Genomic DNA, 14,411 nt, shown 5'->3' on the forward strand with positions numbered 1-14,411 from the left:
TCCCGATACCAATTATTAAATCCATGATTTTCGGTTTAGGTTGGACACTTTCCGATGAAAAATTTTACTAGGAAACAACTTCAATTCTGAATTTTCTAGGTGCGTCATAATAAAAATATACCCCCCCTAAACTTACCCTCCCCAAAAAAAAAAAAATAAAAAAAAAAAATTCAATTATTCTCATTATCCCCACAATCTAAACAACCCCCCCAACCATTCCCCCCCCCCCCCCCCCCAAAACAACCCAAAAATCACAAAAACAAAAAAAAAAAAAAAAAAAAAAAAAAAAAAAAAAAAAAAAAAAAAAAAACACCCCCCCCCCCCCCCCCCCCCCCCCCCCCCAACCCCCCCCCCCCCCCCCCCCACCCCCCCCCCCCACCATAAAAAAAAAAAAAAAAAAAAAAAAAAAAAAAAAAAAAAAAAAAAAAAAAAAAAAAAAAAAAAAAAAAAAAAAAAAAAAAAAAAAAAAAAAAAAAAAAAAAAAAACCAAACCAAACAAAAACACACCAAAAAAAAAAAAAAAAAAAAAAAAAAAAAAAAAAAAAAAAAAAAAAAAAAAAAAAAAAAAAAAAAAAAAAAAAAAAAAAAAAAAAAAAAAAAAAAAAAAAAAAAAAAAAAAAAAAAAAAAAAAAAAAAAAAAAAAAAAAAAAAAAAATAAAAAAAACAAAACCCAAAAAAACAAAAAAACAAACAAAAAAAAAAAAAAAAAAAAAAAAAAAAAAAAAAAAAAAAAAAAAAAAAAAAAAAAAAAAAAAAAAAAAAAAAAAACAAACCAAAAACCAAAACCCCCCCCAAAAACCCCACCCCCCCACCCCCCCCCCCCCACCCCCACCACAACCAAAAAACAAAAAAAAAAAAAAAAAAAAAAAAAAAAAAAAAAAAAAAAAAAAAAAAAAAAAAAAAAAAAAAAAAAAAAAAAAAAAAAAAAAAAAAAAAAAAAAAAAAAAAAAAAAAAAAAAAAAACCCAAAAAAAAAAAAACCCCCCCCCACCCCCCCCAACAAAAACAACCCCCCCCCCCAAAAAAAAAAAAAAAAAAAAAAAAAAAAAAAAAAAAAAAAAAAAAAAAAAAAAAAAAAAAAAAAAAAAAAAAAAAAAAAAAAAAAAAAAAAAAAAAAAAAAAAAAAAAAAACCCCCCCAAAAACAAAAAAAACCACAAAACCCCAAAAACAAAAAAAAAAAAAAAAAAAAAAAAAAAAAAAAAAAAAAAAAAAAAAAAAAAAAAAAAAAAAAAAAAAAAAAAAAAAAAAAAAAAAACAAAAAAAAAAACTAGGTAACGAAACAACAAAACCTTTTCTTTCCCTTTCCCACCCCACCACCGTCCTCGTCCTCCGGGAGAGCAACCGAATGCAGCCTAAACCAGAATTCCCAATCTCTTTGAAAGTTGAGACTCGAGAGTAGATCAGTAGAGTCGACGGAGAAGAAGAAGGTGAGGAAGACATGAAGGAGAGTGTGGCTTCGTCTTCCTCCGACGATTCAGTTTTGAATCCATGTCCCATATGCCTCGGACCCGTTCAGCAAGAAGCTTACTTGGATGGCTGTTTCCGTATGTCTCTACTCCTCCTCTCTGGATGAACCTTCGAATTTGTATTCTCTAAACTCTAAACATGTCCAGTGTCCTTGGATTCATCTCTGTGAAATTGGTTTTATATGAAAGAGAACTTGCTTAAGTTTGCTTAATTTTGTGCAACGGTACAAGTAGCTGTTCTTCCTCATCGTGCTGTTCCGTTTGTTGTTTTTTTTTTTTTTGAATGAGAAGGTTTTGATTTCTATTCTTATGAGTCGGAAATAATTTCCTTACTTCAATTTGTGGCTCTCGTTTGTAACATTTTCTTTTCACTTTTTCATAGTTCACCATTCTGATGCATTCGTCATCCAATTTGCAGATAAATTTTGCTACAATTGTATTGCTGAATGGGCAAAATTGCTTACTAGTCGTCATCCTCAACCGCAATCCTGTGTGACGTGTCCTATTTGCAAGGTAATCAATGATCATATGATGGGAGTTAATTTCAATTTTGATAATCACCTAAACTGTAACATTCAGCTATTTACGTCAGGATCACTCTAATTTTGATACAAGTCTGGCAAGTTTTGACAAATCCACAAAATATTTCTGGTACTCCTAGCTATCTATTCCCTAGAAGCAACCATTGCAGGGGGGTCATTGTTGCTGTGAAATTTAGGCAATTTGCTATGAGTTTTTTGAATTCCCCTTTAATTGAAATTTGGATCTCTTCCGGTATGTCTTCTGTCTTCATGAGAAATCATTCTTTTAGCAACTCCAGAATACCATAATTCCATCCTTCTATTTCTTTAACATACATTTTGTCCATCCACTCTTATTCATCCTAGCTTCACTAGATCCATCAGAGTGTAATCTCATTTTTACCATTTTAGTACTTGAACAATGTCCTGAAGAAAACTATCCTTGTCAAGATCATTATGGGATTCCCCCCCATAACCGATAGGGGACTCTGAGATTATTGAAATCTCATATCAATGGTGTAAGATGCAATACAAAATATTCTCTCTTTTATATCTTATTTTAAAACAAATACTTTCAAAGACTGTCAAACCAGCAGGAATTCTGGCACTATATAATTTGGTAGAAGCATCAAAAGTGTTTTCTTACGAATCCGCTTGGAGGCTTAATCTGCATTTCTTAATGAGCTGGTGATATTGGAAACAAGTTGTAGCACTATACATGCTGAATCACATAGTTAGTTGATAACGATGTGGTCTTTCAGAAACTTATGTTCTTAATTTGAAGTACTTTTGTTTAGCTTTAATTTTTTTCCGTCCTAATTTCTTCAGAATAGAGTTTTGTCCGACTCACATTTTTGCTAAATTTAAGAATCTTCATATTGCACAGGGTGATAACTTCTCTATAATATATGGATTTGATGGGAATTCTTTTCAACAGCATTATCCGAACCAGGATGTTGAGAAGAGGTACACAATAATTGTATCTAATTTGGACGTAATTTTTTTCTCTTATGTTTTCCTATTAATTTCAGTAATCCCATGCCTTCGTTTTTGCAGCTTTTCGTTATCAGAAGTTCACAAGTATAGATTGAGATGCTACCTCAGTGAACCAGGTATTGTATGAGTATTTATTTTAATTTTCTGGTTTTATTCTGTTCTTACCCTTTATTTCTAAATTATTTCTTTGTAATTAAGAACACAATTTGGATCTTTTTGTGTGCGTTGTAACAGGAGCCGTCTATGAGAAATTCAATGTATTGAAGTATTGGAAGAGCAATAAGTATCTTCAGCCAAACAAATGGCTGCAAAGATGGTTAAGACGGGAATTTCAGGCGTTGACAAAGGTATTTCTGTCATCAGTATCATTTTCTCTTCTTGTGTGTTTTCCTGATCTAGAACTTCTATTGTCTATTTGAACTAGCTTGTTACATTCAAGCTGCAAAAATTTTGATTGGAAGACTTATTTATAACCCAAAACTTGATATACTTAATGGGAGAGTGTCTCCGTTAATAGTTGAACTACTGATCGACTAATTTGAGCTTCTTAACCTCAACTGGTTGTTCATTTAAAATCTATGCATTTGGTGGAAAATTTCATTAGTTTCTTAGTTAATGGTTAAGGCAAAAGGAATTTGGTGTGATGGAGCAACCAATTTCTCACTACAAGCAAGGGGTGAATTTCTGCCAGTATAGCATAGTCATTGGTGGTCAACTGTAGGTCAGCCCTTTGTGGAACCATCTATTGGTCCAATGGACCATATAAAATTCAAGGGCATGCCAAGTTTTTTGGGGGCTGCTTTTGTGGTTCTTTCAATAGTTTCGTGAGTTTTTTCCCCCCCCCCCTCTTCGAGCTGCTAGGAGTGTGACTGCAAAATTTTTCCCCCATTTTATGGTTGGACCTAAATTAGCTTGTTTTACAGTGAGCTTTCTTTCTTTTACTTTTTCAGCGTGTTAGGGCTAGGGATTCTAGTTGTTCTTCTGGCTTTTCCAATTTGGGATTCCAAGAAAGGATTAAGAACTGGTAGACATTCAAACCCATGGATTTGTGGCTGAAATTAAACCAGTGGCAACATATCTAAAGAGAATGCAATGCTTTAAGTAGATTCTCCAATATCAATAGTGTCCACTATTATGAGACAGCATTCTTGTAATCTTACGCAACTTTAAACTCAATTTTAAGTTTTAAGCTCTCCCTGTGTTTGTTTCAAGCTAACATTTGATCTGTGCAATGAGTATGGGGGTCCTCGTATCATCCATGTGCCAAGGGAACATGGATTGGTATGAAAATAAAGTTCACCGACACTTGTGATGTTTAGGTTGGGGGATGGGTAGTGGTTTTAGTGCATTTCTGAGTACCTGATTCAAATAGCTTGGTAGAAACCCTAACATAACTTGTCTTGAGCCTAACACTGAACCATAAGCCTTACTTCATGGAAATCCCAAGCTTTCAGAATCATGAAGCCTATTTTCTAAATTTACTCCATGATGCATAGTTATCAGACCCTGTAGTAGCGGGAGCCTCATGCACTGGATGCATAGTTATCAGTATCAAATTTAGTTGATCTTTTGAAGCAGATCTTGATGTGTGACCCATGGGATGGTTTTTCTCACCTAATTCCATTTGTTCGTCATTTACATCTCACATATTTAGGTTGAAGTTTTGCTCTTCATAATTTAAAATCTCCACTCATTTTTTTTGGTTATTTACTACAATCTGTTGCAAATGGCTAACTCTGCTCAAATGATTCTATAGGTGGAGGATGTGGAAATTCTCATGCATCACATACTTGGTGTGGTTGAATCTTTCATGAAACGGTAAGTTTTAGTATCTTACATGAATTTTTCGCTAAATATAATTTTGATATAGGGAGCTTGTTTGATGGTAATGTGGTTTTGATATGTATAACCAGTACCAACCAAGACAGGATAGAAAACTGTTAGAAGATGAGAAAAGAGAATGAGAGCTGAAATGCTTGAGTGAGTTGTGACTCTCCTCAGCCCCTCTATATAGATTTCATTAACTAGGATAGAATTACAAGTATACCCTCCATAGCCAACTATCATAGCTAAGGAGAGAAATAAAGAAACAAATAACAAAGGAAAAAACCCAAAGTACCCTTATCGGGTTACAAAACTCAACACTCCCCCTCAAGTTGGTACATATATATCATGCATGCCCAACTTGACTAAACTAGGATGAAACAACTTTCCACTTAGCCCTTCGGTGAAGACATCTGCAAGTTGATCTCTTGACTTCACAAAGGGTATGCAGATCTGACCACTTTCTAACTTTACCTTGATGAAGTGTTTGTCGATCTCCACATGCTTAGTACGATCATGCTGCACTGGATTGTGAGCAATGCTGATTGCCGCTTTGTTGTCACAGTACAACATCATTGGATGATGAACAGAACTACCAATATCCTGGAGTAAACTCTGAAGCCATAGGAATTCACATATGCCCTGGGCCGTGGCATAGAATTCTACTTCAGCACTAGACCTAGCCACCGTATTTTGCTTTTTTACTTTGCCATGTGACAAGGTTACCTCCGACAAAGGTACAATAGCCTGAAGTGGATTTTCTGTCAGGGTTACCACCCCAGTCAGCATCCGTGTAAGCCTCAATGCGGAGATGATCATGTGGAGATAAGAGAATCCCTTTCCTTGGAGCTGACTTCAAGTAGTGGAGAATACGAAGAACAACAGCCATATGGGTGGAGTAAAGATCATGCATGAACTGACTGACCAAACTAACTGCAAACGCAATGTCTGGTCTCATGTGGGAGAGATAGATTAGTTTTCCTACTAACCTTTGATAGCACCTCTTATCAACTGGATCATCTTTCTTATCTTGTAGACAAGTAGTAGCCTCTAGAGGGGTGTCACATGGGTGACATCCTAACAAACCAGTCTCTGAAAGTAAGTCTAGAACATATCCTTTAGGAGAGAAAGATGCCTTTAGGAGAACGGGCAACTTCAATCCCAAGAAAGTACTTGAGCTGTCTTAGGTCTTTGATCTCAAATTCTTGGCCTAAGAATGTCTTTAGGTGAGAGACTTTCTCTGCATCATTGCCAGTCACCTATATGTCATCGACATAGACTATGAGAAGAGTAACCTTATCTCCATTCCGCTTGATGAACAAGGTGTGATCAGCATTGCTTTGTTTGTATCCTACAGAGATCATTGCTTTATGGAACCTGCCAAACCAAGCCCAAGGAGATTGTTTCAGCCTATATAATGTCCTCTTTAGTTTGCAAACCTTCCCATGAGTCTTGTCACAAGCAAAACTTGGAGGAACCTCCATATAGACTTCCTCCTCCAGTTCTCCATGAAGGAATGCATTTTTCACATCCAATTGCTGCAAATCCCGGCTAAGATTGACAGCATATGATAGCAAGACCCGGACGGTGTTCAACTTTGCCACTGGGGCAAATGTCTCCTGATAATCAATGCCATAGGTCTGGGTAAAGCCCTTGGCCACCAGCCTGGCCTTATATCTATCCACTGTTCCATTAGGCTTCTACTTGACAACAAACACCCATTTGCAATTTTCTTGCCCGAAGGAAGGGCCACCAGCTCCCATGTTTCATTTTTAGATAAGGCCGTCATCTCTTGCAACATTGCTGTCTTCTACTTTGGATCTGCTATTGCCTCCTGCCATTTTCAAGGAATAGAAACAGAGGAAAGAGAGGATACAAAAGCATAATAGGAAGGGGACAAGGCATCATATGAAACAAAATTGGTGATAGGATGTTAGGTGCAAGATATAATGCCTTTACGGGTAGCAATAGGTAAATCAAGAGAGGGATCCTTACCAGGCAACACAGTGGAATCTGGATTTGGATCAGGTTCTGACGGTTGGAGAAGTGGTACAGTAGTGGTGATCTCAACTTGCTCTTTGTGTTTCCGATTGAAGACTTGATCCACAGGAATTTGGCTCATAGGTCTTCATTTCCTCTAAATAGGAGGCATACTAGAGACTGAAGTTGGAACTCTTGGAGAAGGAGGCGGCTCCCCTTGGATAGGAGCTGGAAGGGTAGAAGAAGACTCCCCCTGAATAGGAGCTGCTAGAAGATCATGCACATCTTCAAACACTGGATCATGCTCCCCCTGAAGAGGTGGTTGAGAATAGTATGCCAAGGATTCATGGAGGACAATGTCCATGGTAACAAATGTACGCTAAGAAAGGGGATGATAACATTTGTATCCTTTCTGGGTGGTGGAGTAGCCCAAAAAAATACAACGGATGCTTCGAGGATCAAACTTACCATGTAGATGATGATTGCATAGCAAACACAACCAAAGATTTTTGGGCGGACCACAAAGGAGGAGGAACCTAGAAGGAGGTCAACAGGAGTACGCCCATCAAGGACAAGGGTAGGCATACGGTTAATGAGGTAGGCAGTAGTGAGTATAGCATCACTCCAATATTGAGGAGGAACCTGCTGTGCAAACATAATTGCCCAAGCCACTTCCAAAAGATGTCGATTTTTCCTTTTGGCAACTCTATTCTGGGCAGGGGTATCTACACAGCTGGTCTGATGGATGATGCCATTCTTAGCCAAATAGGTTTGAAATTGACCTTCCATGTATTCTCTGCCATTGTCGCTCCGCAGAATTTTTAATTTGGCATTGAATTGGGTCTGAATCATACAATGGAATAACTGGAAACATAAAAAAAGTCACTTTTGTGTTGCATCATATATACCCAAGTGGTTTGAGTAAAGCAATCAATGAAGGAAACAAACCATCTATAGCCAGAAATGGAAACACAATGGGTAGGGCCCCACACATCAGTATGAACTAAAGTAAAAGGAGAAGTACTTCTTTCATTGATTGGAGAGTAAGTAGAACGAGTCTGCGTAGCCAAGACACAGGCTTCACATAAAACTCATCCTTGTTACAATCTTTAACTAATTGAGGAAACATAAAAGCTAAAGTTTGCAGAGGAGGGTGACCCAGCTGACAATGCCATAGATGGAGATCCGAAGAAGTTGCTGAATATAACTGATGAGCCGAAGAGGAAACTGTTGGTGGACAAGTCTGACTCGTGTCGAGTGGGTAGAGACCACCATGTACCTTACCACCCCTAATCGTGTGGCCTTTCTCCAGATCCTGTATGACACAATGAGAAGGAAAGAAGGTTATTTTGCAGATTAAATCTTTGGTTAGACTACTCATGGAAAGAAGATTAGTAAGAAAGGAAGGAACATGCAAAACAGAATTTAGGGTAATGGTAGGAGAGCAGTGAATGGAACCCTTTCCATGAATGGGAGAAAGGGAACCATTCGCTGCCTAAACAGTATCTTTGCCAGAACACGGAGAATAATGATCAAATACATGAGAGGAGCCAGTCATGTGGTCAGTGGCACCGGAGTCTATGATCCAAGGACTGGAGATTGCCGATGCACAATGACTACCGACCGGAATACCTGAGGGAAAGTAAGAACCAAATGAGGCAGCATATGTCGTGGAAGGTGCAGCGGAAGGTGGCTGGAGCATGCGATGGAGGGCTATCGTCTCATCCTGAGTAAAACCAGTATCAGCAGAGGGGACTGTAGCAGTAGGAGAAGTGGCTTCAGTCAGATTGGCCTTCGATTTGAGCTTCCCCCGGCCTCGTTTTGCCTCAAAATCAGCGGGCTTCCCATGTAACTTCCAACACTGAGCCTTGTTGTGATAGGGCTTGTGGCAATGCTCACACTTGACAAGTTCTTTGGAAGCAAAAGTACCACTGTCAGTAGTGGCAATAGGAGCAGGGCTGGCAGTAGTCTGTTGGGCGGACCTAGCAATAGTAGGAGCTTGTAATATCGCAGCCCGACGAGTCTCCTCTGTGTGAATCATGGCAAAGGATTGGTCCAGTGTAGGAAAGGGAGACTGGTTCAGCACTTGCATTCGAATAGGGTCATACTCCACATTTAGACCAGCCAAGAAGTCGTACACATGGATACTGTCGACGTGTTTATAGTAGGTAGCAACATCAGAAGTTGTAGATGGTTGATAAGTGGAGTAACGATCCAATTGTTGCCATAAGCTCTTGAGTGTAGCATAGTATGTGGAGACAGACAACTCCTTCTGAGTCAGTTCATGAGCCTTCTTGCGAATCTCATACACTTGTGCAGCATTCCCAATACGCCCATAACTCTCCTTGGCGGCACTCCAGATCTGATGGGCTGTCTCTAGAAGCATGAAGTTGTCGGACAGATTTGGTTGTATGGATGCCAACAAGTAAGACATGACCATGGCATCATTGGACAGCCACTTCTCTTGCGAAGACCCAGTCGTAGGTGGCATGGGAATAGTCCCAAGTATGTGACCAGCCAGTCCTCGACCAGCAATGATCAAATAGATGGTCTGAGACCACTTGAGGTAATTTGTCCCATCAAGCTTGATAGGAGCAGAAAGTGGAAGGAGTTCTGTCCGGGGCTGTCCATCTTGGGAAGGGGCTGTCCATCTTGCCCAGAGGTTGCAGAAGAGTCATCGGTGCCAGGCATGATGATTCAAGAAAGAAGCTTCAACAAACAAGGCAGCAACACAAGGATAGCAATATCCCCAAGAAATCTCTAAGGAAATAAGCTGAAATATGGACCAAGTACTCTTGAATGATGATGGAAGAAACTCTCAAAATTTCATACTAATCGGAGAAGGAGAACTATAAGAGGTAATTCATCGAACACCTGTCGAGCACACTTGTATGCTGAAATCGATGGCTGAAAGGAGAAATAAAGAGAACTTGCACAAAAACTTGGAGGATGGGCCTCAAACTTGGGTCGAAGACTCCTCTAGTATATGATAAGCACCCCTCAAAAGATCAGCAGCAACAGAGAAGTAGAACCCTATATCGATTGAGTGTCAGAGTTTTTAAAAAACCTGACAGTTGAGATTGACTTTTGTCTTGGAGAGCTGTAGCTGCTGTTATAGTGTGAACTGTGAAATAATGGATGATAGGAGCTGTCCAAGGTATGCTAATATGGATCTTCAAGCAAGGTACTAAAACTCGGGTCTCGGTACCAACTCGGCTCTTGGAAAAACCGAGACGAGTCGAGATCTCGCCGAGTTGGTGCATTTTTTTTTTCCAACTCGAAGCCTCAACTTTGGGTCAACCCGAGATTTGGACCCGAGATCCGAGATCTTGACCGAGATCTCACCGAGATATGTCGAGTTTTGTCCAATTAGGTAAGGTATTTAAGTGGTAGGTGGGTTAAAATAATATGTCGAAACCGAGATCCAAACCGAGATCCGAGATCTCGCCGAGATCCGAGATATTGCACTTTTGAGACTCGCAGGCAGTCTCGTCTCGGCTTTTCCAAAAACCGAGAAACTCGGCGAGATCTCGAGTTCTCGAACTATGCCTTCAAGAAGGGGAGACTCAATCTTCACTCTTTGATAAGACTTGATCTCCAAGGTATGAAGACTCCAAAATCGCAGGAAGGGGGCAGCAGCTATCAATCCAAAGTTATGCTTCTAGAACATTGAATGAATGAGGTAGATGAAGGACAGCACAAGATCAATAGATCAACTCATATGTGCTGCCCTTAGTGCAAATGTAGGACCAAGAAGAAGAAGAGAGAAAGAAGTAGAAGGGGCTGTTAGAGATGGAGAGAAACGATGAAGATGATGGATGTTCTAACCCTAGATCAGTTTATGCTCTAATACCATGTTAGAAGATGAGAAAAGAGAATGAGAGCTGAAATGCTTGAGTGAGTTGTGACTCTCCTCAGCCCCTCTATATAGATTTCATTAATTAGGACAGAATTACAAGTATACCCTCCATATCCAACTATCATAGCTAAGGAGAGAAATAAAAAAACAAATAACAAAGGAAAAAACCCAAAGTGCCCTTATTGGGCTACAAAACTCAATAAAAACAGAGACCAAAAATTTCAAATTTAAGAGAAATCGCATAAAACAAAATCAACAACTCAGATGGCCAGATAGTGCAGGTCGAGTTCTCCTCTGATGGTCTATAATAGCTGCTGAAGTTTGAGCCTGATCCAAGGGTCGGATCTGCTGGAATAGTCAATTCCTAGTTGGAGTAGGAGACATCAAGTTTGACCGGTCGATTGATCTTTGACGATCAGATTTCAGATTCAATACACCCAACAATAGGCCAATCTATGCTACTGATATTAGACTTAACAGATCAACAAATATCGGTTCTTCAATAACCTCCCAAAATAGGAAGTGTTGAATCCAACTTAGAATAGGAGTATAGCATTCAACCAGCAAAATCAAAACTCGATTATATGAAAAGGTTTAGAGCACTGACCGAATATGATCCGTGGAAACAGAACAGAATTCTGACCTGTGTATGATGTAATACTAGAAAATCCTAGAGAAAGTAGGAGAGACAAATTGTAGGTACTGCTGATTCTGTGTAATGATATGCAGGAATGGATAAGCTCTTGAATGAAACTGATAATGAAGAAGATAGGAAGAGGAATATGCAACCTGGGATTCCCACCGCAAGGAGTGATTGGGTTTACAACCGATCCAACATCTTGATCACCACAAGACCATGCTGTTTTTCACAGCAGGAAAACAATATTGAAAGCCAAAAATCGTAGGCTGCAATTGCTGCCCTGTCTTTTATTTATAACAGCAACTAAACAATTGTAACTAGATTAGGATACCCGTAGTTGACTTCCCTTACAAGTAGGAGACCACTTAAACTCTAAAGAGATAGCATAACTTAAATTGAACCATTGAACCACCGGGTCAACCAAAACTTAACATAAAACACTTCAAATAAAACAAATCAACTTAAACTAAAACAAAGTGGACCCACGTTTAAGCCCGTTTAAACGAGAATTGGGCCACATTAGGCCTGGTACTTCTTGGACTTTCTACATTGGTAAGTCTTCAGTTCTGCATCAGACGGTTTTTAACCATCCAATATACCATTATACAAAGATTACTACTGTGAGTGCTTGCAAGTTTATTTTTTTTTTTACAAAAAAGAAAAGGTTCATGTAAGAATCATAAATATAAAATATGATTTGGGTGAACCCAATTGGTGGTATGATCAAGCTGGGAGTTAACACTTTTCCTGCATTATATTGCAGAAATGAATGTGAACTTTCCAAAAGTACACCTGAACGAAAACAAGAGGAGTTCAAGGCTTTGGTATCTGATGCTGCAAAACGATTCTTAATGGAAAGAACAGAACGCTTTGTGAATGAGGTAGAACTGTTCCTTGCTGCAGGTCTTACCATTGAAGCTTATGATGAAGTTTACATGCAGTCTTTGGGTCTTGGCACTCTTGATGTAACTAGTGAGGAAACTGATGTACGTGAACAAACACAGGATCTTTTTTATGAGGATTTTGATAGCAATGAATGAAGAATGTGCATTATGAACTTATATTACCTGAGCAGATGCCCTCTGGTTGGAGCACTTGTTACAGAAAAAATCTCCCCAAACATGTGCTGCCTGCAACTCAGGTCCCAAAAACATGATTGGTGTAAGCACATATGGTATGGGATAAGCTCAAGTATAGTTAGTCTTCAACTGGAGGTTTTCCTTTATCTCATGAATGTGGAAGCCCATTTCCATAGTTGCAACCAAGGGCTGAAAAGAAAATTTAACAGGAGTTGCTGCTTTGTATCCATCTCATTCTGCTGAAGTTGGCTTTTGTTTAACTGAAAGGCGAGAGATGTTCTCTCTGGTGACGCAGTTTTGAGCAATCCTTCTGTGTGGAAATGGGCTTTGTACATGTCGAAGGTAAAAGATGCCTTGGATTGGAGGGCTTGAGGGTTATAACCTTGAAAAAGGCAAGTTCTGTGGGGATCGCTTGCGAGCTGATAAACCTGTTCTATGTATCATATCAGTTGTTAAAATTAATATGAAGATTTAACTGGACACTCCAATCATATTTTGTTAGTACCTAGACCAATAAGAACTGTATTTATTATGTGGCATTGGGCTGCATTTGGTAGCTGTAGTAACCTTCCATATTCTTAGTTGGACTTCATACACTCTGTCACTTGCATATATAGAGGATTTATCTTACTATAACCAAGTTTTTATTTATTTATACACATGAAAACAAAGGATTTGGTTGATGATTCTCAGTTCCCTTTCTTTTTTTGTATTTTTTTGGGGTAAAAAGATTCTCGGTACACTCCCTTCTTTTACGAATGAATTGATGCATGATACATATGAGCCTGCAGGGGATGTCATTTTTGCTGCTTACACATCATCTATCTTTTTTCTTTTCTTTTTTTTTGGTGAAGAAAAGAAAATTTAATTAAACATAATATTAACAAGAGTATCCAAGCAGTCAGTTGAGGACTGAGTAATCCTAGCATGCCTAGCTAAGTTATCCATAGGCTGTATCAGTGATCTAGGTTGTTTTAAAATATTTACAGACCAAAAGGAAGAGAGGGATTGGGAGATATCAAACAAAAGGGAAAAATATTCCCAAGGCCAAGGGAAAAGTTCTTTAGCAGTAAGGCAATCCGGAATTTGCTGTGAATCTGTCCAGAGAGTTACTTTTTGGCAGCCGAATGAAAGTGGTAGGATGTAGCCTAGTTTTATTAATAGCTGATTTTTCTTAGTATGGATCTGAATAGTGAATACAAACAAAATGAAGCTAGGATCACCTCATTTTGGCACTCCATTGAATTGGAAATCGACAAATGAGCCAGATGTTTTCACATTGGAAGCATTTCAGATGCATGAATCATGATTCTCTATCCCATAAGATTTAGCATAAATCTTCACCAAATGAATTCATTTTTTTTGCTGTTCTTTCAGCTTCATGTGATGATTCCCTGCCTCCCCAAGTTGCTTTCTGGTGTAATTTCATGCAGTGAATGAGATGGTGACCCAGTGTGTGTTATAGATAAAATGTTTGGAGAAGCTGTTGTCAGCTCTTTTAATTTCTAGTCTGTCTCTTGTTTTGTGTTGCTCGTAGACACTGTAAGGATAGAATTCTCATGCTCTCATGGCTTACATTAATCCAGCTCTAAAATAAGGGGGAAGAGGATACAAAAATGCTAACCTTGCAGATGATGGGAGCCTCATGAACTCTGCAGTTTATTAACGAAATTGTAAAAATAATTTTTATTCCCCGTTCTCTCCTTATTTTGCAGTGTTCATTAGGCCAAAGGTCTCATGTGCAATATTAAAGTGAGGCAGCAAGTATATATGATGTCGGTTATGAACAATAAGAGGATCAAATTTATGCCCTTTAAGAAGCTGGGTTTGGACACACAAAATGCATAATTATCAACCCATTGCCCTTTTCATCATTGTGTTCAAGGAATCTGAGTCAGATCACTGATTCCGGCAGAATTAGAATCAGCAAGATCAAATTCTTGCCGATTTGGCTAGAATTGGATTGTAATCAGCTGGATCAAATTCTCAATTATGCTTGCTTTTTTATTTTAGAAAAAAAAAAAAAAAAAAAACATCTGATTTTTA

The 14,411-nt window shown here is 38.5% G+C and overlaps 1 protein-coding gene across 4 annotated transcripts; it reads left to right on the forward strand.

The window, feature by feature from the left end:
* The first annotated feature begins 1,386 nt into the window (after positions 1-1,386).
* On the forward strand, positions 1,387-12,347 carry LOC122667602 (E3 ubiquitin-protein ligase Topors). 4 transcript variants are annotated; one of them, XM_043863951.1, is made up of 7 exons: positions 1,387-1,544; positions 1,885-1,979; positions 2,874-2,953; positions 3,044-3,103; positions 3,222-3,330; positions 4,740-4,801; positions 12,050-12,347. In XM_043863951.1, exons 1-7 carry the CDS (start codon positions 1,439-1,441, stop codon positions 12,324-12,326), a joined length of 789 nt encoding a protein of 262 aa, XP_043719886.1. In that variant the 5' UTR covers positions 1,387-1,438; the 3' UTR covers positions 12,327-12,347. The 4 variants fall into 4 exon arrangements, with proteins under 4 accessions (XP_043719886.1, XP_043719895.1, XP_043719878.1 ...); XM_043863960.1 differs by having other exon boundaries at positions 1,388-1,566; positions 1,884-1,979; positions 3,044-3,099; positions 3,218-3,330; XM_043863943.1 differs by having other exon boundaries at positions 1,389-1,544; positions 3,044-3,099; positions 3,218-3,330.
* Positions 12,348-14,411: the final 2,064 nt, after the last annotated feature.

Source organism: Telopea speciosissima, chromosome 1 (assembly GCF_018873765.1).
Source record: "Telopea speciosissima isolate NSW1024214 ecotype Mountain lineage chromosome 1, Tspe_v1, whole genome shotgun sequence".
In the NCBI taxonomy this organism is placed as follows: Eukaryota; Viridiplantae; Streptophyta; class Magnoliopsida; order Proteales; family Proteaceae; genus Telopea; species Telopea speciosissima.